This window comes from Parasteatoda tepidariorum, chromosome 1 (genome assembly GCF_043381705.1).
Source record: "Parasteatoda tepidariorum isolate YZ-2023 chromosome 1, CAS_Ptep_4.0, whole genome shotgun sequence".
NCBI classification, from domain to species: Eukaryota; Metazoa; Arthropoda; class Arachnida; order Araneae; family Theridiidae; genus Parasteatoda; species Parasteatoda tepidariorum.
In genome coordinates, this window is record NC_092204.1 from 85,897,169 (window position 1) to 85,922,502 (window position 25,334).

The 25,334-nt window shown below is 30.5% G+C and overlaps 1 protein-coding gene across 3 annotated transcripts; it reads left to right on the top strand.

The window, feature by feature from the left end:
• The first annotated feature begins 4,878 nt into the window (after positions 1 to 4,878).
• On the top strand, positions 4,879 to 21,753 carry LOC107437080 (uncharacterized). Of its 3 annotated transcripts, XM_071183248.1 has the most exons (6): positions 4,879 to 5,027; positions 5,380 to 5,425; positions 13,099 to 13,201; positions 15,684 to 15,859; positions 17,195 to 17,333; positions 21,444 to 21,753. In XM_071183248.1, the coding sequence occupies exons 3-6, from the start codon at positions 13,119 to 13,121 to the stop codon at positions 21,667 to 21,669; spliced, it is 624 nt and encodes a 207-aa protein (XP_071039349.1). In that variant the 5' UTR covers positions 4,879 to 5,027; positions 5,380 to 5,425; positions 13,099 to 13,118; the 3' UTR covers positions 21,670 to 21,753. The 3 variants fall into 3 exon arrangements, with proteins under 3 accessions (XP_071039349.1, XP_071039351.1, XP_015904448.2); XM_071183250.1 differs by lacking the exon at positions 13,099 to 13,201; XM_016048962.3 differs by lacking the exons at positions 4,879 to 5,027; positions 5,380 to 5,425 and adding an exon at positions 10,006 to 10,158.
• The last annotated feature ends 3,581 nt before the right edge of the window (positions 21,754 to 25,334 follow it).

Here is a 25,334-nt window from a genome sequence, read left to right on the forward strand (position 1 = left end):
CAAAAATGCATTAATTTCACTCTGCTTCAAAAATTTGTCTTAAGCAAATTTAGACAATTTAAAACAATAGGTATACCCATTTTTATTGCTTGAAAATAAAGCTTTATAAATTAAACAAATAATTTTTTTTGAAAAAAAAAATAACTCATAGTATTTTTAATTGAACCTAAATGAGCATAAGATTTATAAAACTGCTTAAAATTCGTTTCGAGCTCCTTGCTTTTAAAAATTAAACTTATTTTTCATAAAAAACACTCTTTAGCAATAAGTAAAGACTTAAATAGAAAAAAGATTAAGATAAAAATTTTTTTTTATCAAAAACTTCTTTTCAAAAGGAATTGTTTTAACAAAAATTATAGTATTTTCTATCAATCACGATAGATGGCACCACTAAATATAGACATTTTGTATATCAACTGTAAAAAGTATGAAATGGGTACTGCTGCAGAATTATTGCAGTTTACAAACTGCAGTAATTTTGCAGTTAACCAAAAGATTAATAACAGCAGTGAACTTTTTAGCGGATAATAACTATGTATGAAAATTTTAATAATTTCCCATTTAACATGTATAATATTTTTTTTTGGTCCTATTTATTCTTAAATTTCACACTTTCAGTAAAATCTTTTTATTTTAAATATCATGTTATTTAGGCTGGAGTGGAGCTGGACCAGTGGCCAAGTCCTGGGCTATATGGTTAAGGGTTTTTCATAACCTAGGTACATGCTCAGGGCTTCGAGGAAAGAAAAAAAAAGTAATTTTGCAGTGTTTCGAATTCAAAAACTCTGTAGCGGAATAAGCCAAATCACCACAGTCCTCAAGTTGCATTTTTTTCCTAGATTTTCTGCTGTTTATTTTTAGCTGGGGTATACTTTAAAATGCATATTTATTGAAATGTATGTAACACATTTACCACATCACCACCACGAAATAACATATTTTTTCATTTGTCAAAATTTTCTAGGAAAAAATAAAATAAAATACTTACCAATTATATCTATACAATGTATATATTTTTCAAATCAACGAGACTTTTACAACAGTTTTGACTTACGCCTATTTCAAATTAACACGAACTGAATGATGGAGGGAAAAAAGTATGAGTTATTAATACTTAAAGATAGGGAAAGCAATTAAAACTAAGTGAAAAACACGCAACAAAGTTTACATCTTTATTGATCTGTAATGATGCCAACACGAAAAAAGAATATATGGAAATGAACTTTCAGGGTGCGTAGCGTTTGTAAAAAGTACTTAAAGTTGCTTTTTGGGGGATTTCGTTTTTAAAAGCTTTTAAAGGTGCTTTTTTCAGCTGGCGTTTTTATAAAGTGCTTTTTTTTCCGAATAATTTTTTTTCCCTTCAGTGATATCTGGTGGAACCCATGCATTTCACGAAAAATGGGGAGTTTACTGCGTAATCATTCACGCGAACTTCATGTCGTATCCACGTTATGACTTGCGCATGCGTGCACACTTGAAACCGAAACCAGAGTGCTCCAATTCGGATAGAGAATATCGGATCCTTGTGAAATGTTTTTCTTTTTAATTTATTTTAATTTTGTTCTTGATTATTTTATTTTACTTCTAACTCTTTTTTTGACGTAGGGGGTAAGGGTCAAGCTGAATTCACTCGGTGATGAGGGAAAGTACTGATTGTTTCGATATTTTGTTGTTTTTTTTAACACTAAAACTGTTTATAAAAAGTTTTTGTTTTTCAATAATATCATTGATTGAATATGAATTTTTTGAGTGCTTGAAAATTTTTGTAAAGTGCTTGAAAAGTTTTCAAAAAGTGCTTATTTTTGATTCAAAGATTTGGCTACGCACCCTGGCTTTTGTAATCGATAAATAAAGGGAGATGCTTATAGCTCACACGGCGTATTGCTTTCTAACACTAAATGATGCGAAACACTACAGAAGTGGCAACGGGCTATTCAGATGCAAACAACTGCGCTGTTTGGCGAGATTTTAAAGCGTCCGGGGGTCCACACGGAGACTGCCGTCTGCCGCATGGAGGTTAACTTGACGAAGCCAAAAATCCAGTTGATATTGTGGTCTTGTCAAACGAATTTATAATATTTATTGGCCACAATTATTTAAGAATTTTCTTTTAATTTTGTCAACGAAATTTAGCATTGCATTTAAATGGCCCGGAGCAAAAGGGTTAAACTCGTGTCGAGTCCATTCCTTAACAATCAAATTGCCCCCCTGTGGGGCGTGGGCCCCACGTTGGGAAACACTGATCTAAGGGATACTGTTGTCAAAGGAATTGGCCCCCCAGACCATAATGCCTTGTTGAGGGCCGGTGTGGCTTGCAATAGTGAAGGCAGGATCCCCCCTCTGCTCTGTGCGTCTCCAAACACGTCCTCGATCATCGCCAGGACACAGTTGGAAGCGAGATTCGTCACTAAAGACTATACGTCCTCAGTCGGCATCATTCCAGCCTGATCTGTTCAAAACATTCATGCATACGAAATTTCAAAGCAATCGGATGATTGCTTCTTGGTGCGTCGATTTTTTTTGTTATAGAGTGTATGCTACGCCCAAAGCCCGAATTCAGCCACTTCGCGAGTTGGTCAGCCAAATTGCAAAATGGCTAAAAACACTGTAAATTGACTGGCCAATGTCCGATCTTTTCTTGATTTCGGGAATTGGCCGGTCAGATCGCGAAGTGGCATGGGAGGATCAGCCAAAATTGGAAGAAAAAATTATTGGCACGCATTATTGGCTCTGTATAAACATAGCTTCATTCTTTAAAAATTACTAGCTGTGGTACTCGCAGCTAACTGCTGTGGGATGTGGCCATTTGAGACAAAGTAACAAATTAAATTTTTTATATTTGAACTTAAAAATTTGTCTATTTCTTATATTTTTAAATTAGAAGATTTATATTTTAAAATTAGAAGATTTATATTTTTAAATTAGAAAAGAAAACAAAAGGGGCAATATTAGCAAATTAACTTTTTAATAAAACAAATATTAAAAAATTGTGGTCCCACCGTACCACCCGGTATGTGAAAAAACATACCACTAAAATTTTTTTTCTGTGAAGTAAAAGTTATTAGAAATACAAAAGACATCGCGTTTTGGCCGGAACATCGTGGCAACTTCGCGAAATGGCCGGCCAAAGTAGAATATTCACTGATCGTTTCAATTACATCGCACTTTGGCCGAGAGGTATGGCCAAAGTACGAAATGACCGGACAATTCGCGAAGTGGCCGGACTTCGGGCTTTGGCCGTAGCATATGCACCAAAAGCAAATTCATAACTAGACAATGCATAGCACGAAGACACATTTCACTGTCGGGCATAAAACCTAATCTAAGATTATTAATGATAAACAATAAAACATTTTCATTCCTATAATTAAATATATTTTAAAAATAGTCTTTTATAGGCTATAACGTTCAGAATTACTCCAATAAACTTTATTTATGAAGTTGGGGTTACACCGAAAGATGGCTGATTATTTAGGATTCCGTAGTAAAAAAAATTCAGAACCGCTGATTTAATTACAAGTAAAAATAAATTTCAGTATAATTTTCAATTTTAAAAAGCAGTTTAATAGTAACTGAAGAATAAATCTGTTAGATTATCGGAATTATATTTGTGCTAAAATATAAAATGAAAAAAATAAGCAGTTCGAAAATTTTTTTTTTCATTCCTATTCAAAAATTTATCAATAATTTATTTCTTAAATTAAAGAAATTTTAATGATGAATAACTGTTTCTCTTAGATTTAAATTACTGTTAATAAATATGTATTTGAAAAATTTCGGTTTTAAGTAAGTTGTGTTTTAAAGATTTTACCTTTAACGCAGAAAGAGACACCGGTGTTTTATTCTGTATTTCATGAACATTAATTATTAAAATTCTAAATATAATATTTTTCACTTATTTTGATCTAAATTAATACAAAATACTAAAAAAAGTTGCTAAAATATATTTAATAAAATTCTGCATCAATGGGTTGAACAATGAATATAAAAATAAGATATATATTTTAAGTGTTTATATATACGGTATTCCATAATCAACACTCTCGATATATAGTATTTAGAATCCTTTGGCAAAATAAAATGAAGATTTTATGCATATTGGTGCAAATTGATAGCGAAAGGGATGAAAAATCAAAGATGTTATCAAGGTCTGATGAATTATTGGGAAGCCAGAATCAAATCAACAAAATCAGTTTCAGGAAATTTGAACGTATTTCTGATAATTTACTTTCACCCGCTCTCAATTTCTACATTCAATCAAACATATTTTTATATTTCAAATCCAGCTTTTATCAATAGTGATTCCTCTGACTTTTATATTTTTTCTGAATTAAATATTAATTTACGAACCCTAATGTGCACACAATTTTGGTTGAAATTCTAAAATTACATATTAAGGCTACTTACTTCGGAAAAATCCTGCCTATAAAATCGAACACTGACTATAAAATTTTTCACAAATAGCGATATATAACTAAACATTAAAACAGAATCTCATTTTACGTCAGACTAAATGTGGAAGGGTTTCGTTAGTTTTCCTCTCAATATAATACAAATGAGGGCTTGTCAAAATGTTTGGTCTAAGTGACTTCTGGATTGTGTTGAAATCAATTTTACTTCAAATTCAATAAGGAATAGACTTTACAACGTAGGTGACAAAAGAAAATAAATCAGTTTATCAAAAATTATGTTGCAACAATTTGTTTTTCAAAAATATAAGTGATATAATAAAACTAAATAAAAGTTTTATATGTACTTCAATATTGAAATAAAGTCACTAATTTCATTGTAACATTTCATTCATTTGTCTATCCAAATTATGCATAAATTATATGTAAGCTAATGCTTCCTGTTTAAGCACCATTTGAGCACATCCTCTCACAAAATAGCACGCAACTTTTTCTATTCTATTCGCCATACATTTTAAATTTTTTTACAGTATTGAAAGCTAAACACAATTTGTAAACTTGATTTTTGAACCTATACCAGCTTATTTATTTATTTTAGTTTCAATTCGTCACTTTCTCACAGCAATATGTGTTGAGAATGCCTCGATCCCCCCCTAGCGGACAAATACAGAAACATTCAATTACGAACTTTTTCTCCACGAGCGTGGTATAGCTTAGAATTTCTAATGAACAACGTACAACTCTTTTCATCTGTATATAGCTTTCCCTTTTTTATCATGCTTAACTATTAAATTTAATTCTTAAACGTTTTGTGCGAAGTATTTTTCAGCCTAAGTGTAATTAGTTATCTACAGCCCAAGACCTTTGGAAGAGAATACTAGGTGAAGGCAGAACAAGAAGCCGAAACAAGGTAAGATTCCTTGTTGATATATATTGAATCTTTAGAAGTCTTTGTTTAGTATTCGTTATAACAGCAATATGGAAAATTGTATTTATTATTTGCCTTTCTTTTGGAGGTAAGCATACATTAAAATTTATTTTCAAATGGTTAAAACAGATTTTAAATGTTTTTTTATCTTTTCAAAACTTATTTTTAGATGCATCATTTAGAATAATAATGCAATATTACAATTAAAATTATTTGAAGAATGGAAATAAACAGCTTGCTGTGCATATAACCATTAAGACTGTACGATCTTTGATGTATTTTTAAAATTTTTCATTAAATATTTTCTACTATTTTTTTTCTTCAAATGCTGACTTAAATGTGTTTTATGCATCAGTTGCATAAACAAATTAAAACCAGAAATTGAACAAAAACATTCTAAAATAGTGAATCAAAATAGCGAGTCTTTGACTACTCAACAAAAATTATTAGAGCTCTGTTCTACTCCATCCACGCTCTTTTCAAAACCTAATGCACTTATGTACTTTAGTAAATTTATAGCAAAATTTATATGCGTCAAGGTTTAGTTTGCCTCCAAAATTGCTATAAATTTCCTGAGTATTCCTTAAAATATTGCTTGAATGTCCAAGTTATTCTTAGTGTTTAAATTTTTGAAGATTTTTGTGATGTATTTTAAGCGTGTAAGTCAATTAGTGGATAATTATAATCAACGTTTAGTACTTATGTAAACTAGTTGCACACAGAGGAGATAGCAGATATGAGTGATTTATTGCAGATCCTTTCCAGATTTACAAATGGGAACAATTTTATGTCAGTGTTAATACAAAATTTAGAACGAAAGCTAAAAAACAAACCATATTGCAGAAAAATAGGGTCAATTTTCAAATTGGCAAATTTTTTTTTGCAAAGGTCATCAAGTCTATGTAAGTCTGAGAACAGGGGATAAAGAGATTTTGTATAGCAATAGTCGTAAAGCTAATCTTTTTTCAACCCCTTAGTGATGCAGCTATCCGTAGGGAAATTTTCGCACATGCGCTGTGAAGCTCAAAAATCCCTGAAACCAGTTACGCTATGCAAAATCTCTCTTTTGACTGTGACATTTAATATTTTTTAGTTCGCTAAATGATATTATCAACATTGTTTTCCTACGTTATTAAGTATTAAAGGATATAGAACGAAATTAAAGGTCGTTACAGGCCACAGAGCGATTAAATATGACAAAGAGGGGGGGGGGACAAGAAATGCCTCTGTGGTCGAGACATTGAAAGCTATACGATGTCAGAAAAATGGAACTATTTTCGAGAATTTCTAATCTATTGAATGATTTATACAAACTGAAGTACAAGCGTTCATAAAAGTAGCATGGAATTAATATTTTGGACTACATTTTAATTTCTTCGAACGGCATAAAGTAAATAGACTACGAAATCGGATCCAAAAATATGGAACATTTACAATGAACTCTTGAATTTTGTAAACTAGAGATGAAGAAAAAAAAGTTTTTTTTTTATGCATTGTTGTTAAACTAACTTTTAAGGTTATTTTTAAATTATAATAAATTTCAGATCCTTTGATAAAAAATGTCAGTAAAGTAAGTCAATTATAGGTATTTACAAGGTTTGTCAATTTGTATTGAGAACGATAATATACATTTAGGAGTTTTTAAAAAAAATAAAATTACAATTAATAAAACAAAATTTGATTACAATTAATTGTAATTAAAATAAAATTTAAAAAAAAATCCTAATAATAAATGTGGTTGCTTGTCGTACTCACTCGTTGTTCGCAGGGTGTAGTCGCTTGTCCTTCTTGACCCGAACTCCAAACTTTCGAAACAAAATAGGTCAAAAATACTTTAAGTATATATATTTTTTATTCTTTCCCTATTTTGAAATTTTATTTATAAAATTTTTATCCTTATGTCTTGATTTTATAGATAACTAGTTCATAGAAACATTATAAACACACGTACAGTGCACACACACAAAAAAAAAAAATCGGACCAACTTGATTAATTTTTTTCCCCGGACCATTGCGAGTTTGGACTCAATGTTAATTGCTCAAAAAATGATTTCAAATAAGCTAATTAATTAGTGCAAGCATTATTTTAAGTTACGAAATCAATAAAAACAAACTTTCTCTGTAAAAACACATCTTTTTATATTGTATTTGGATTTCTGACCTACAAAATAGTAGGGGTAGTTGAATTTGGGAAAAATGATCTCGATAGTTTGGTCAGGAACACGATCCAAAATTAGACCCCGATGCGAAGTTTAATTGCACAACTTTTACAAAATTTGATTTCTCAGTAACTATTTGACTGATTTTGCTCAAATTATGTACTTTGCCATGAAAAATTACATTCTTTAAAGTTTCAGAAAAATTGCATACCTTAGTATTCAAATTTTATTTCATATTATGAAATAAAATCATAAGAAATAAATAAAAAAAAATTTAAAAGGTATTTTTTTGCATTGAAAATATTTGGATATACGAATTTTATAATTGTGTGAAAAATTTTTTTCAATTCATGTAAAAAGTTCTCGAGATAAGGCAAAAGGAGCAAAAAGTAAAATTAGCATTAAGGGGTCCTAATTTTGCTTGTGTAGTCCAAGCTCTGTATATTATATCATATATGTTATTTTATATATATTATATTATATAATATATTATATAATATAATATATATAAAATAACATATATGATATAATATACAGAGCTTGGACTACACAAGCAAAATTAGGACCCCTTAATGCTAATTTTACTTTTTGCTCCTTTTGCCTTATCTCGAGAACTTTTTACATGAATTGAAAAAAATTTTTCACACAATTATAAAATTCGTATATCCAAATATTTTCAATGCAAAAAAATACCTTTTAAATTTTTTTTTATTTATTTCTTATGATTTTATTTCATAATATGAAATAAAATTTGAATACTAAGGTATGCAATTTTTCTGAAACTTTAAAGAATNATACCGGGCAATGGCACTTGACCTTAAAAAAACATCCGTGTAGGATATACCGGTCAGTGGCACTTAACTACGCCTAGTATATATTTCGGACATTTACCAAAGGTCTAGTCATATTAGGTCTAGTTAAGTGCCACTGCCCGGTATACATTTGCCCGGTATATCCTACACTGATGTTTTTTTAAGGTCAAGTGCCACTGCTCGGTATACATTTGCCCGGTATACCCTACACTGATGTTTTTTTAAGGTCAAGTGCCATTGTCCGATATACAATTGCCCGGCAAATACCGAATAAATGTAATTATATCCACGAATAAATTAATATCAAATTGGATGTAATAAATATTTCGGACATTCACCAAAGCAACTAAGTGATTGTTGACATTCACCGGTGAAAGTCGATTTCGAAAAATCATTTCTCAAAAATAAAAATGTTTTGCTGAAAAATACTGAGAGTGCCATTAAAAAACATTTATTCAAAATGTGTAAAGAAAAATAAAAAGTTGTGCAAAACATAATTTATGCCTTTCTTATTAAGGGAAACAAAACTTTCATATGAAAAATAAGAAATTAACCTACTTGTTGCAACATGCCAGGCTTGAATGACGTTTCTTCGAATTTGTCATTTTTGAATGGCATTTTGACGAATCGGAGATGCATTTTATACTTTGCCGGTAACACACACACACAGATATATATATATATATAAATGGCTATATGGTTGAAATTTAGATTACGCAGAGAATATAGAATAGAATACAAACGAGATATTATGCTGGAAATGACTACAGCTTTATGTGCTTAAGAAAAAAAAATCATTATATGAAGTTATAGAGAAGGTTTCGATGCAAAAGAGGAAGAATGTGTGTAAGTAAGAAAACAATTATAACTTACTCTAAATTGTGGCATTTGTCGATTCAGAAGCCAACAGAACAATGAGGTCCAATACACATGGGTGACGTCGTTTATAGATATCTAATAAAATCTGATTTGAATCACTCGGTTAGGCATGATCACTTCACTTCTTTCGAGTTGAAAGAACTTAATTGTTTGAGAACAATTTAATTTTAGAATCCGGTTTCACTTTTTTGATGAAAATGGATTCTATGATGTTTACAACTTTACTGTTTGTTTAATAACGTTATTAATATTTTGAATCAAAATTACGAACTGCAATAACATGTAACTTCCGCTCTATTGCGGCGCACACATTTGCCTACATTTCTAGAGAAGTGTCGCAAAAAAGTGCGGACGAGAAGCACGAAGCACAAAGATTTTTGTATGGTAGTATGCTGCCCTCTAGTGGAAGTTCTACAAGCTTTTAAAATACTTATCTGGTCATAGTACTTTGGAACAGTTTGATGTAAATACTGATGCTTATCAATATATTGCTCCAAACTCTTCGATTTCGTCCCATGATATCTTATTATAAATGTTAAGAAATGTAGAGCAACAAAAGATATTCTGGAGAAATTGCCCAACATTTCTATATCCTAACAGCGGTGACATTTTACTTAATACATTTATCGGTGGCCCACGTCCTATTTAAAAGCGGAAACACTTAAGAAGATATTTTAATTAAAAATAATTTAAATCTGACCTTTTAAATACGTTAATTGTTGTTTCCTGTGCAGATATCAGTGCACACTTTGACATTAGAAAACGGACATCCCTTTCCTATTTACCATGAATGGAACAGTTTTTTTTTATTAAAAAAACCACCTTTTACAAGGGAAAAAAATCCAAGCATTTATAGAAGGGAGCTAATTTGTTAACCATTACTTTGTAGTAACGTTATTATTAATCCAGGATTAACTCATCGACTCCAACAATGTGGAAATCTTTTCTGATACTTTGTATTTCATTCAGTAGTAAGTTAGAATCTTCCTCGTGCGAGTTTTGTGTACTTAAATTTATAATTTTTCTGTCAATCCTTTTTAGGGTATTTTTTCTAGATTAAAATATTTTCGGGAAGGGGTTTGATTTATAATTAAGAATTCAATTTGCTTATTAATAGAACTTAATTTACTTTAAAGACTATTTATTTTCGGTGGAATGGTGGGTGGTATTTTTAAAGATTTGGCTATAAATTAAGAAAATAATAATGTTATGAATTCTGTGTTTATAGCTACAAATAAGCGCTATGAGAAATAATCAAATTAACGAACGTTGCAAGAAAAAAATATCTCCCTAATGTTAGCCTTTCTTTTTTGAGACCTAACCTTTACTATTTTCCAAATTTATACAAACAAGCAATTTTTTTAAAAAAGTTATTAGATGATGACCACATAAATCATTAGTGGAAAACTTGATTTTTTTCGACATTTAAAAACATATGTTGCTGGTGGGAAATGTACTTCCCACAATTGTTAAACAATTACAAATTGTTAAAGTTAAATTGTTTCTCTTAAGTATGGAATCAGTAATAAGGTTTGTGTGGTACAGTTATGAATGTAGTTGATGAAATAAAGTTAGCTGTAAAGGTTCTTTTTTAAGTAAATTTTGTAATTATGGTAATAGAATGTATGATTCTGCACTTCGTGAGAGAATATTTTATTATACTTATTAATAGGAAGTACGAACATAGTTTTAAGATGCTATAGCATTTTATACTCCATCTCTAAAGATAGATTTAATTGAGGCACTTGTTTCGTATTCAAGAAATTGCTTTTGAATTAAATTTGTGACAAATTTTGACTTAGAGGTAATTAGATAAAAAACTATCTAAGCAAGTGAAGCACTGTTTGATTTTAAGCCAATGACGTTTTTATTCCATTCATTCTTGTACAATTCAATCATTCTTACACAATGTTGAAACTATTAAAAATAAAAAATTCATATTTATAGAGTACTATTTTTAATTTAAATCTATAAGCTTGACTGCGCCATCTAAACAAGTGAAAAATTGTCTCGTCTCTTTCACTTCTATTTTATGCCAATTTTGCTCCAAAAATAAATAAATAAAATTTTAAAAAATGCGATATTTATCTATATGACACTTAGGTAAATAAATAATGTAAATAAGTATAAGCACTCATGTAAATAAGTACAAAATTGAGCATGAAAATGTTTTATATTTGAGCTATTAAATATATTGATTTTGTTTTCATCTTATTCGGTTTAGCGTAAAAAGCGTAATTGTGAAAAAACTTCCTTTTTTTCTATAACAATGCCAAATTCGTGAATTGGTATACGTCAAAATGTGTACTGTTTTAACATCAAAAGTTCATAAATTCTTAACTATTTGTCATTATTTTAACTCTATTCAACATAATAAAATACATTAAAAAATGCCTCATTTGCTTAAATATCACTATTTAAATCTAATCCTCGTCTTTTACCCTCTTTTCTCATAAATCTTAGTGATGGTATTTGAAGTGCTCATATTGCGCAACAATTTGCGCATATTATGCATCACCAATGATACGAAATTATATTCTTTTACCAGGAAGTGCACTTTTTTTTTCTAAGCCGCTTCACATAAGTAAGTTTTTCTAAGTTTGTAGTTTCAAGTTAAACTAATAAAGTAAGAATCTAAGTAAGATAATGCTTATCAAAATGCAGTTATAAATAATGCTGGACAATATCAGAATTTTCATTAATTAAAGGACATATTATGGGAAAACATCAATATTTTACGATAAAAATGCTATAATTTTTAATTTAGCTAATTTGCATTCGGCCTATGCATACGTACGGCCCATACATACGGTCTATATGTACGGTTAACATCCGATAAAAATGAAGACCTATGTTCTCATAAGGGTGGGTAACATAAAGATTATCATGGAGTCTTCCCTGGTGAGTTATAAACACAGATTTTAAAAATTCTGAAATCTATAAGCACAAAAGTTCAAGTTCATGGCAGTAGGTAAAATTTTGAAACTTCCACCTTCCTTCCCACAAGAAATAATTGTTTTAAAAATCAAATCAATTTTAGGTATTTAACTACAGGGTGGTCCCGAATTCATGGTACAAACTTTAATGGTAAGTACAGGACATTGTAACAATGATTTATTGTACAGGAATGTATAGTCGCAAGTGACGCGGTGAGGCGTAAACAGAAGAAATAACGGCCGAAAGGAAAAACAAAGATTTTATTGAAAGCGTTGTTGACAAGTGTCATGTTTACAGTAAGTGTTCAAAATTGCGTCCACCAGAAGCGATACATGCTTGACAGCGTCGGTGGAGCCATTGGCGTACACGTTCAAAGATGCATGGTATTTCACGCACACCTGCAGCAGCTACAGATATGCGAGCGACGAGATCCTCATCTGAGTCAACTGGAGTCTCAAAAACAAGATGCTTTAGATGTCCCCATAAAAAGTAATCGAGGCTCGATAAATCGGGAGATCGGGGTGGCCAAGGGATTGGTCCACCACGCCCAATCCATCGAGCACCAAACTGCACACTACTGCCCTCTACCGGCAATGATACCAACCGATCACTCCATTTCTCTTTCCTTTTATTTCCCCTGTTTACGCCTCACCCCGTCACTTGCGACTATACATTCCTATACAATAAATCATTGTTACAATGTTCTGTACCTACCATTAAAGTTTGTACCATGAATTCGGGACCACCCTGTATATGAGATTCTCTTTATAGGTCAATATCAATAAGAAAATTTTTTAACACAACGTTACTCGTAAAACGGCTCTATAAAAGAGCCTAATAGTTAAATACCTGATAGTTTTAATCTTTAACTTACAAAATGATATAAAAAAATGAGTCTCATTATCTAAATTAATAAATGTTAAATTACTTAAAATGGTTGTTTTTAATTTCGTACATACGTATTTTAATAATAGGTTGCATCGCATTCCCGGAAATGTGCACATCATTTCATCGATGTCGAAAATTAGCACCTGATAATTTCTTTCCATCAGCTGAAAATCTAGAAGCTGTTTGCCAGTACGTATATTAAAATTATTTTAATTCGTATATTGAAAAATTACAGGAAGATGTCAAAACATTGCTTATTATTAAGAAACAGTCATCTGTGTTTCATTTAACTATGATTGCATTTTAATTATCGATATTAAAAATAGACAAGTTTATGAGAAATCATTGCTTTTCATTATGACAAAGTATTGATTTGTAGTTAATTTTGCTTTAGTTGTTTTTAAGATTCTAACTTTAAAAAAATATAGGATTATGCAGAATAATTACACATCATTATGAAAAACTGTTGTTTTGTATTTTAATTTACTTCAATTGCATTTTAATTCTGATATTATAAACGTAATGGAAGAAACGTTATTGCTATTTGTTTCATTTTACTTTAATTACACTCTAAATTCTGTTATTTAAAGAGCACAAAATGATGAGAAATTATCACCCATTACTATGAAATATAGCTAAATAATGTTTTATTTTACTGCATTTGCACTTTATATTGTGATTTTAAAAAGATACAGTATATTAAAAAAAAATATTTCCCAATATTGTGAAACATTGTTAATTTGTGATTATTGCTAATGTAATGGCAATTTAAACTCTGAAATTTAAAAGGAACCTTAAAGTTGATTGCTCAATACTATGATAGAATGTAAATTTATTATTAGAATTAATGAAATGACTTTTAAACTCTATAATTAAGAAAATTCATAACAATGAAAAATCATTGTCTATTATTATAAATTACAAATTTGTAGTTAATATCTACACAATGACATTTTAAACACTAAAATTAAAAACGTTGCAGAATGATGTAAAAAAATAACAATTCTCCTAATTTTGAAATATTTTAGCACATTTTCGAATTTTTTTTATAATTGAATTTTAAATTTTAATCTTAAAAAGTAGCAGAATAATGAGAGTCCTATGGAATATTATTAATAGTACACCTAAGTGATTTTCCATTCTTAAAAATATTAGAAACCCTTGTCCATGACTACGAAAATAAACACAAGAACGAAAGAACTATTCGAAAAAATTCAGAGAAATTTTGGTAAATTAAATGTTAGAAATAATTTTTAAAAAAAGCATAAAAATGTAGCTATTAAATTAAATATAATTCGTTCGTCCTTCTGTTGAATGAAGAGAAGGAAGGAATATTAAATTTCAAAACTTGACTGAGTTTTACTCGAAACTTTAAATACACTCTATAACAAAAAAATCGACGCACCAAGAAGGAGTTCTCCGATTGCAACGAAAATTGGTGGATAGGAAGACAATGTACATAATAGTAAATGATTAAAATTTCAGAACAATTGAATAATTTATTGCAGAGATACAGTAACAAGTTCAATAAGGTGTTGACCCGCCTCTAGCCTGGATACAAGCTGCCACACGGCGTGGCATAGACCGATAAAGCTCCCGGATGGTCTCTTGCGGTATTTCCTGCCAAATTCGATCCAATTGTCGAACGAGGTCATCAACATTCCGTGCCAGATGCAATCGCCTTCCCATCATATCCCAGACATGCTCGATGGGAGAGAGATCTGGTGATCTGGCAGGCCAAGGAAGAGTTTGACAAGCTTGCAGACAGTTCATAGCAACACGTGCCGTATGTGGTCTGGCATTGTCCTGCTGAAAAACCAGCCCAGGGCGCTGCAAAAGGAACGGTAGCAAAACAGGTCTTAGGATGTCGTCGACGTACCGCTGTGCAGTAAGTGTACCTCTAATGACGAGCAAAGAGTCCGAGTCCTGTTGAGGGCCAGTGTGGCGTGCAATAGTAAAGGCAGGATCCTCCCTCTGCCCTGTGCGTCTCCAAACACGTCTTCGATGATCGTCAGGACACAGTTGGAAGCGGGATTCGTCGCTAAAGACTATACGTCCCCAGTCGGCATTATTCCAGCTATATCTGTTCAAAACATTCATGCATACGAAATTTCAAAGCAATCGGATGATTGCTTCTTGGTGCGTCGATTTTTTGTTATAGAGTGTATAATCATATTTTACGTATTCAGATTACTTTATTATATAAATTTAAGATCTGACTGGATGAGTGGTTAAGTGATATTTTAGTGAAATCAAGCTTAAATAAATTTTGAGTGACATCTAAGTGAAATAGAGCTATATGTTTTGTGATTAGGAAATAAAGGTTATATCGTGCTTTCATTTTTGCCCCCAAGCTTTCGATTCAGTAAAGCTATAAATCTCAAACACTCATTTAAACTGTTCGTGTCACAGCGTCCGGAAGCTTAGCGTTTTAATTTTTTAGATAGATTGAGACGTTTCCTGATTTTATTCCTCGTTTGTTTATGTTGGAAAGGAATTTGAAGCCTTTTTTGACTTAAAAACATTAATACTCTCTGAGATCTGTGATATTTAATGAGTTGAAGAAATAAATCAATATTCTACAGTTAAATAAGAATATATATTAAGTTTCCTTAAATGTATGTTACTTAAAACCTTATTACATTAAGATATTCAATTATGATTGTTATAGGGATATGCATAAAATATTAGATTGCCAATTGGAAGAACTCGCGAAATGCGCGGATAAAGTTCTTGACGCAGTGTCCACTTCTGATTATGAAGCTGTGGTAGCTGCTTTTAGTATAAATTTAGGAACGAAAAGTTTAGTGGACGATTTATGCGATTCAACAACTCAATATCATAAAGGTATTTAAACGACAACACTTTATATGTTTATCAATTATTACTAAGAATAGTTTAACTTCGATGGCAAATTTAATTTAAATTATTCTTGGATACAGGATACGGGAAAATAATAATAATAAAAAAAAACTTAACGAGACAGAAAAATTTGTTTTTATGCATGCTGGCTAGGTATTCCATATTCTTCAAGATTACTTACAAAGTTTGTCAACAGATGGCGCTTACGACTAAAATTCTTTCTGCTGCCTATCAGACCACTCATCACATATGTAATTTTATCTTTAAGCTGGTTTTTGGTTCTGTTTAAATATTAGAAATCGTCAACTATTTTTGAGTTATTCTTGATATTTCAATAATATTTTAACGTTTTTTAAAATTGAATTATCCAATTTTTTTTCTGATTGAGCTAAACATAACAAAAGACTAGAAAATTGCTGGATCAAATGAAAGGGGAAAAAATTAGATCATTCAACTACACAAAAAATATAAGAGAAATTATTTGAAATCGCTGATTTGAAATTTGGAAATAAAACAATTATTCATTTATAAATATTGTTTTAAAAATAATGTCACAATATAAAGTAGTTTAGAAAAAATTATATTGACATAAAATTTTCCAATGATTTTAGAAAAGAATCCTAAAGTTGGGAATTAAGTGTTTTTCGTAATTCATCTACGTAATATGTGCATTGACGATTTCCATATCGTTAAAGGTCAAAAGTTTGTTTCACTCATTTTATCAATTAATTTTCAGATTATTTGATTGTATTTATTGATTTGATACTTTCGATATTGAAACGTAAATAAACGACATTGCGTTGATTAATCTAATTTTAATGCTATTTTAAACAGCTTGATTCTTTGAATTATATTCTTTATGTCACTGTTAATTGATTCTATCAACTGATGTGTTAACTGCTTGATTGTAGTAATTTAATTTTGTTGGGTATCGAAAAATAAATTAATATCATTACGCTAATTTAAGCATGCAGAAACATAGCTGTTTTGTTCCAGCAAAGATTTTACATTCATTTTAACATTGTGCTTAGAAGATAATGTGCAGATTATCTAGGTGCAATAGACAGGGTAATTTGAGAAATGAAATAATATTTTAGCACTTTAAAGAATGAACCTAGTTAATCTGCAAATTAACTAGATAATCTGCAGAATTACTTATTTCTACACTTTAGTAGCAGCATGCATAATTAATGAAATTTAAAAAGTCAAGAGCAATTTTAAAACAAAATAAAGCTTTGCGCTAGATAAAAAAAACTTCAAATAAATAATATTATTTTTGACTAACAGAAATATTCTAACACGTTTCTTTTGCATCTATAGCTTATGTCCGAAATATTGGTTGCATTAATGACACTGTGATGGATCCCATGGCGTTTACGTCATGTACATCAGAAGCAAATGCTCTTAATGGTTCTTTAAAATTTGGAGAAGATGTAGATGATCAAGAACATCATTGCATGTAAGAACTCTCTTATCGGTACCTGTGTAATATTCCGCCGATCATTGATGGCAAAACCAAAAAACGGCGCCAAACATGATTTTTTTGGTCAGCAATAGAAAACGATTAATCAAAGACGTGGTTATTTTTTCAAGGTTTTATATGAAAAGAGCTTTCTTACGGTTTGGTTAAAATATATCGAATTTAATTAGTTAGTTAAAATTTTATGTTTAGTTTGTTTTTCAAATAATGTGCTAAACAAATTTTATTACTCGTATGGCCTAAAATATTAATTTCAGCATTTTTAAATTTAATTTTTTGTTCCAATTTCCATTAACCCTTTGACGCTTTGACGGGGAGGGAAATGGTAATGGTAACTGCCACTTCACTCCTATAATATAGATCATATAAAACTAAAATTAATTAATTAAATTTAATTAATGAATATTTGAAAAAACTGTTTTAACATCAAGCTTCATCCACTAGAAGTTTCAATTAAATTAATTAATTAAATTTAATTAATGAATATTTGATAAAACTGTTTTAACATCAAGCGTCATCCACTAGAAGTTTCAATTAAATTAATTAATTAAATTTAATTAATGAATATTTGAAAAAACTGTTTTAACATCAAGCGTCATACACTAGAAGTTTCAATTAAATTAATTAATTAAATTTAATTAATGAATATTTGAAAAAACTGTTTTAACATCAAGCGTCATCCACTAGAAGTTTTTAGAGACATTACGGTTGCTCTTAGAAAATGCATTTGAACTTGAGGGGATGAATAAAAAGTATTTTATTAACGACTGATAATTTGACCAAGATATATAAATATATATAGGAAGAGTGTGAACTGATAGCAGGAATTGAAAAGTGAAACCAAGTTTTATCCCATGTTTAAATAGAGATTTTATTTTGTTTGCTCAAAGATAATTAAATGCATCATTTTTTTTAAACAAAGCAATTTCCCATGCTTTTTAAGTTGCTAAGATAAAGTTTTACTTGAAATCATATAATTACGAAATATCGGGAGTTATGACGCACATGTGAATTGAATAAGCGTTTAAAAACAATGAATCATATAGTCATGAAGCTAACGTGTTTTATGTTTGCTTTTTGGTAACTTCAATTTCCTTACATTTTTGTTAAAAATTATTGCAACGAGTATGCATTGCTAATAGTACACTGAAGAGCCAAAAAAACTGGTATACCTGCCTAATATCGTGTAGGGTACCCGCGAGCACGCAGAAGTGCCGCAACACGACGTGGCATGGATTCGATCAATGTGTGAAGTAGTGCTGGAGATAATTGACACCATGAATCCTGCAGGGCTGTTCATAAGTGGGAGTAAGAGGGGGCGGGGATATCTTCTGAACATCACGTTGTAAGGCATCCCAAATATATTCAATAATGTTCATGTCTGGGGATTTTGGTGGCCAGCGGCACTCTTCTGAATTTAGACACTTCCGCGGCACTCTTCTGAATTTAGACACTTCCGCTGGCCACCAAAATCCCCAGACTTGAACTTTATTGAACATATTTGGGATGCCTTCCAAAATGATGTTCAGAAGATATCCCCACCCCCTCTTACTCCCACTGGTTTATGGACAGCCATGCAGGATTCATGGTGTCAATTTCTCCAGCACTACTTCACACATTGATCGAATCCATGCCACGTCGTGTTGCGGCACTTCTGCGTGCTCGCGGGTGCCCTACACGATATTAGGCAGGTATGCCAGTTTTTTTGGCTCTTCAGTGTATGTTACATAATGAAAACTCTTAATATCGGTCTTTAAAAACCTTTTTGAAAATAAAGTTAACCGCAATCAAAAGGCTCGCTAATCACTATTGAGAAAATTGGAACTCTAAACATTAAAACAGTTTTTTCTTTTTCTTATATGGTTAGGAGAAATGTCAAGTTTCCTTTAGCAATCAGGCAGTTTTCTATATTTTTTATTATTAGTAATTCGACATGTTTCCATGGTATTATTTTTTGTCCCTCACTTCACTATAAATTTGTAACCTCGCATGTTCACAGATTTCATCCTTAATTCTGAAACTTTGTTTGGTGAATTTGAGCAAATCCATTAAGGTCAAGCCTTTCGCACACTCATCGTTGGATTTTAACGCGAATCATTTGAATATGATTTTTGATGTGATTATTAATTTCGTTTTTTGGTAAAAAAAATATCGATTTATATGGTGAAGTTTCAGTTCGCCGGGATCCTATAATTGTTGTCATATCCACTTGGCATGTAATATTTTAATTAAGAAATAAACTGTTATTTACTCCCAACTTTTCTTCACTCGTCATAATTGATGCTTTGATCATTGTTGGCATTCATCTTAAATTGGCATTCTACAAATGGAATTAAGTCGTTGAGCAGAATCGTAATTAAATTTTTTATTTTTATTTTAGAGTGGTCTCAATGTAAATAATACAATACAGGGTGTTTATAATGTCCCGGATCCATTTTTATGTTTAATAACTCATAAAATGATAAAGATATATTAAAATTAATAACATAAATGGTTAGATAGACTCAAAAAGTTTCGCGATCCTTGTCAATGAACTTCGACGTGTGCCCACTTTGTCGCACGGAGAATATCAAGTCGATAGTCAATTTCACGCCAGGTAGCGGCAAGCATGTCGGCATCCACAGAGGCTATTGCGGTTGTAATTCTGGCTTTTAGGTCATCAAAGTTCAACACGATCTTCCTGATCCCCAAAGAAAAAAGTCCAGGTGCGTTATATCAGGTGATCTGGGTGGCCAAGGAATTGGATCTCCTCACCCTATTCATCTTCCTGGAAAATGGTCATTCAAAGAACTACGAACGATGATACCCCAATTAGATGGTGCACCATCTTGTTGCAAAAAGACATGTGGCTGAAGCTCTTCTAGTTGTGGAAATACGAAGTTTTTTAACATGTCTAAGTATACGACTGATGAGACCGTCTATTCTGTAGAAAAGAAAGGCCTAATGACTCGGTCGTGCATTAGTCCACACCACACATTAACCTTTGAGAAATCCCTTTGTTTCTCACGGTATTCATGGGGGTTTTCAGATCCTCATATGTTGACATTATGGCGATTAACAATACCAGAAACATGAAAGGATGCTTCGTTGAAGAACATTATGCCCTTCAGAAAATCAGCAGCATCTTCTATCCTTCCTGCCATATCTGTTGCAAACGCCATCCTCCTAGGCCTATCGTCCGGTTCCAAACCTTAAACAATTTGAATTTTGTATGCATGCAGTCTTAATTGTTTCTTAATAACCTTGTACACCGTCGAAATGGGCATATCCAATTCTCTTGCCGCTGATCTCACAGATCTTCTAGGATTGTCTAAAAATGTCTGTCTGACGCGCTCAGCGTCAAAATAACTTGTGCAGGGACGTCCGGAACGTTTCTTGTCTGCGATACTTCCAGTTTCTAGAAAATTATTTTTCCACCGCAAAATGCTGCTTTTGGATGGAGAATCTTTTTGGTAAATTCTTCTGCAATTTCTCTGTGCCTATCGATTTCGTTTCTATGAACCACCATAAAATCTGTGCTTTCTCTTGTGGTGTACGCATTCTCCTTAATATCCGCTCGAATAAAACATCACATAGAAGTACTACATAGAACAAACACATCAAAAGTAAGCATAACATTGCAATAGTTGCCAAAAACAAAAGAGAGAAAAATGCAATTAATAAGCAGACGATATTTAGAAAAGTATAGATGTTTAGACTGGAAAATGAAATTATCTGAAATTAACCACACGCGCAGACGGTATTTACAAAAGTAAAGATACTCAAACCTGATAAGGAAAATATATGAGTTATTCCATCAATAAATACCATGCGTTTGTTTATATCTTCATTGTCTTATGGGTTATTAAACATCAAAATGGGTGCGGGAATTTATAAACACCCTGTAGAATTCAGCGCCTTAAATTTTTTTTTATTCTCGAGCTGTCTCAATGTAAATAGCACACTGGAATTCAGCATCTTAAAACTTTTTCTAAAAAAACTGTTTTATGAAAGGATTTGTTATTTTAACTTGCTCTGTAAGCTTATTCTGTCATAGTTTATTGAAGAACTTCTTTTAATAACTTTTTTTAAACGAAACTTTACTTTTAGAGTGAATGCTCTTAGGTATGCTTGTTTTTTTGAAGAGGTGTTAAAGAAGTGTGGAGAAGAAGCATGGACAATAATTGTTGAATCAGAGAAAAGAGGAAAAGCTTTGAAATACTATATTTGCACTCCTCAGAGCATATTGAATTTGAAAACGAAATACCTCGAAATTTCAGATTTGGAATCTAAACTTCGAATCATATTTGAGAAAGTCTTTGACATGAAGAAATGAAGAAAATAAACCATTTTGTACAAGCTTTACGTTTCGAAGACTTCAACTATTTTTTGAAGAAATAAAACTATATTTTTTGTTTGATTGCTTTTTATTAATTTATCTTGGTTATACATAATCTCTATGACAAGAGGAATAAAAAATAATTCAATACAGTACAATAAACTTCTTTGTTAATAAATGAGAGCTGTAAGCTTGCTAACATCATTGGTGTAATCCTTAAAATATATGATAACGCAGAATAATTTATAGTTTCATTTAAAGCAAGGGCTAATTCTAAACCAATGAATAAATTTACTACTTAAGTTCAAGACACTAACACAAATGGTTCTGGGATTATTATGAGAAAGACATTCCTTTTCATTATTATACGTTTGAAATAATTTTCTTTAAATTTCTCTTATTTTATATTTTCTTTTAATTACTATTCGAAACTAAAACTGAAGATTTTCATGACCAGTTATTATTAAAAGAAAAAAAATTGTATATTATCGGGAAAATGAAACTTTTCCTATTCGAGTATTGATCGAATTTCTTTGTTCTTATTCTAGCCGATTTTCTTTTACTAAAAGTTTACTTAAAAAAAAAAAAAGAAATTACTCATTTTAGTCAATACAAGTTACTAAAAACATGTTTATTTTATTGCTATTCAGATTATTGCTATTCTGTCGGGTTTACGCTTAATTTTGAAATTTATCATTTTTAAAATGCCTATTTTCTGACAAATATAAATTTAAGTTGCATATTGAGCGAAAAAAAATAAATATGAATGATTTTACAAGATGCAGTACTAGTGTAAAATTTATGTTAGATTGAAATTTAAATGCATTTTTTTATGTACCTCAATATCAATAAATCGTTAAAAAAATGAATGCACGGAGGGTTGTTATGAAATAAAACTACTGAATCAAAGTGAATAAGGTTTATCAAAACATTCGTTTTTATCATTTTTAAAATAATTAAAAAAAATTAAAATTTTCTTAGTTTTGTAAAAATGTAAACGCTTTTGTACATTTTATATTTATACGTATCCAAAAATTGGAATTCAAAAAATTATTTTAAACTGGAGAAGTCTTGTTGAAAAGTGATCTAATATTTTATTGTTCTGCTAATTAAAAAGCTTTCGAAGCTTTCCCTCTTTTGCATTTACAGGTGCAAAATACGAATATAACAGAAAAAAGAGCTCATGCCCTTGAACACATGACGCTTTTTAATCTGCCGAAATTTGCCGAAAGAGAGGAAGCATGTGACAAAAGGGTTTCAGAAGTTAGGGACGAAGAGAGATGGGCAGTGGTATCAGGCTTGAACAGCAGGCTTGCTCTATTTGTAATACAGCTCTATGGACAGCATAGGCAGGCTGAGTAACTAAATTTGTATTTCTAAAGTTATCCGGGGCTGGTATTCTGATCTCGAAGTCGACAGTCGATATGAGCTTTTGGAAGCAGCACCATGGCTGATATTCTACTTTTCCCGCCCATTGCTCGATTTTCGGTATTCCAAGAAAGTTTTAGTGGATCTTGAGCGCTCTTTTCGATCGACGCAAAAACCACTGGTATTTTCAGTAGAGTAATGGCAAGCACATGGAATGCATTGATAATTAATTATTTTACACGGCTAAGTCTTCGGAGGAGACTGATATATCGAAGCAGAGAAGATGCTTTTAGCCTTCATGACGATGTATTTTTATATTTTTTTCGATTAACGAAAAATCCTATACAGTATTTATGCGTGAAACTAGGAGAGGACTTGGAAAAAGAAGCAAGGCGAGGAAACGTGATTTCAGTAGAAACGCAAGTTAAATTTAGTTTATTTTCAATATTAGGAGCATATTTATATTTTTTTTTGAAAAAATAAAACTAATTTAATTTAATTTTTATTTGCTATATGTGAATAAATAGGTATTTTTGGGGTTGTAATAGCATATTTGATGAACTTAATAGGTAAAATTGTAAATGTTAATTTTTTCTGACTAAAAATTTTGTAGAATTTTTTATTTTCTTATTATTTTATTAGATTATCTAAAGTTATATTGTAAATAATAAATATTGATGATTAATAACCAGAAATTGTCTCAATTTTCTTAGAAAATCTTTTACTCTACTAAGGAACAAGTGTGTCATTTTTAATTACTTTTTATAATCTAAAAAAGATACTGCAGATAGGAATTTAATGTGTTAAAATACGCATTTTATTTCTTTTCAAATTAAGATCTTGTAATTTTTATTAGTTTATATGTAATAAAAAGTTTGCTATGATTTCTTTCATTTCTGAAACAAGGTAGATGAATTTAACTCAGAAGTATTTCCTTTTTTAATCAATATGGAAAAGATATCATTACAAAGTTTTTGAACTTAAATTTCAAAAAAAAAATAAATAATAATTAAGTTTTCACAACCTCACATGATAATGTGAAACTTTTTTCTGAATTCTTTTCCGGAAATTTCAATTTTTTCTAATTTCAAGTAGTTAAATTTGTATTTCTTGTAGGTATTGTTAGCATTATTTCCCGTAAAAAAGATTAGTTTTAAAACTAAATTACTTTTAAGTCCTATTCAACTTGTAATGTGGAATATTAAAATAGAGCTACTATTCATAACTGTTTATTACATTCATAGGTTTTATGTGCATTAAGATTTTTTGCAACTATCCAAAAAAAAAAAGGCACTTACGTACAATCAACAAAATGAAAAAGTTTTTAACACTTTTGTCAGATTTTAGGTTCAAATCAAATCTACAGTGATTCTAATATTACCATAAAAACTGAAAATGGGATATAAAAAAATACTTATGTGAATAATAAAGTATTTTATAACTATGAAACTATACTATAATTCACTATATTTAAAATCTTTGAAAAATCTTTTTTGGACGTAAAACTAATATTGATGGACATGGTAATTGTAATATGTAGTACATAAATCGCTTGACAAATTAATAACTAATTATTTCGAATCTATCAAAGTGAATTTTTTCTTATAGCTAAAATTTTATAGAAGTTTTTTTAAAGAGAGTTCAAAACATTTTCCATGTAACAAAGAGGTGCATATAATGAACTGTAATGTTTATCTTTTCATCATTTGTTTAGTATTTATCAAATTTCGACCGTATAAGAATAATGAAGCATAAAATAAAAAGCTTACTTGAAAATAGAATTTTAACTGCAAGTTATACTTTCTTTTATTATCAACACAAATAAAGTGATATAAATATTATCTTCTTAAATAAAAAAAAAGCCTTCACTCACCTCTATCAAATCGTAATTAAGAAAATTCATAATTTTCAAAAGGCAAAGTGAAAACCATTTGTTTAGCAACATAAAGTGATATGTAGCAAGAATGTTGTTGTCATTCAAAAATTCTGATATTTTAATTTTTTTCTGGATCTTTTCTACTATCCACATAATATTAAATGCAATTAAAAGTTTATTTCTTTTTTAAAAAAAAGCATACATGTGATATGCCAATACGATGTACTCTTGTAATACAATTCTGAAAATCAAAATTTGGTTTCTTAATTGCTATTAGAATAAACAAACCAAAGATCTGATTGCAACTCAATAACACATATTAATAATAATAGTACAGTCCGCAAAAAAAAAAACGAATCACCCTGAATAACTTTCGTTCTAATGATCGGATTTTCTTTTTAATTTCTACCCTTCCTTT

What these genes read in the sequence shown, in the direction of transcription:
- LOC107437080 (XM_016048962.3), top strand. Translation starts at nt 10,119, where the DNA reads ATGTGGAAATCTTTTCTGATACTTTGTATTTCATTCAGTA. An exon ending in AACAACTCAATATCATAAAG is followed by an intron (nt 15,860 to 17,194) that starts GTATTTAAACGA and finishes TTGCATCTATAG; the next exon opens with CTTATGTCCGAAATATTGGT. An exon ending in GATCAAGAACATCATTGCAT is followed by an intron (nt 17,334 to 21,443) that starts GTAAGAACTCTC and finishes CTTTACTTTTAG; the next exon opens with AGTGAATGCTCTTAGGTATG.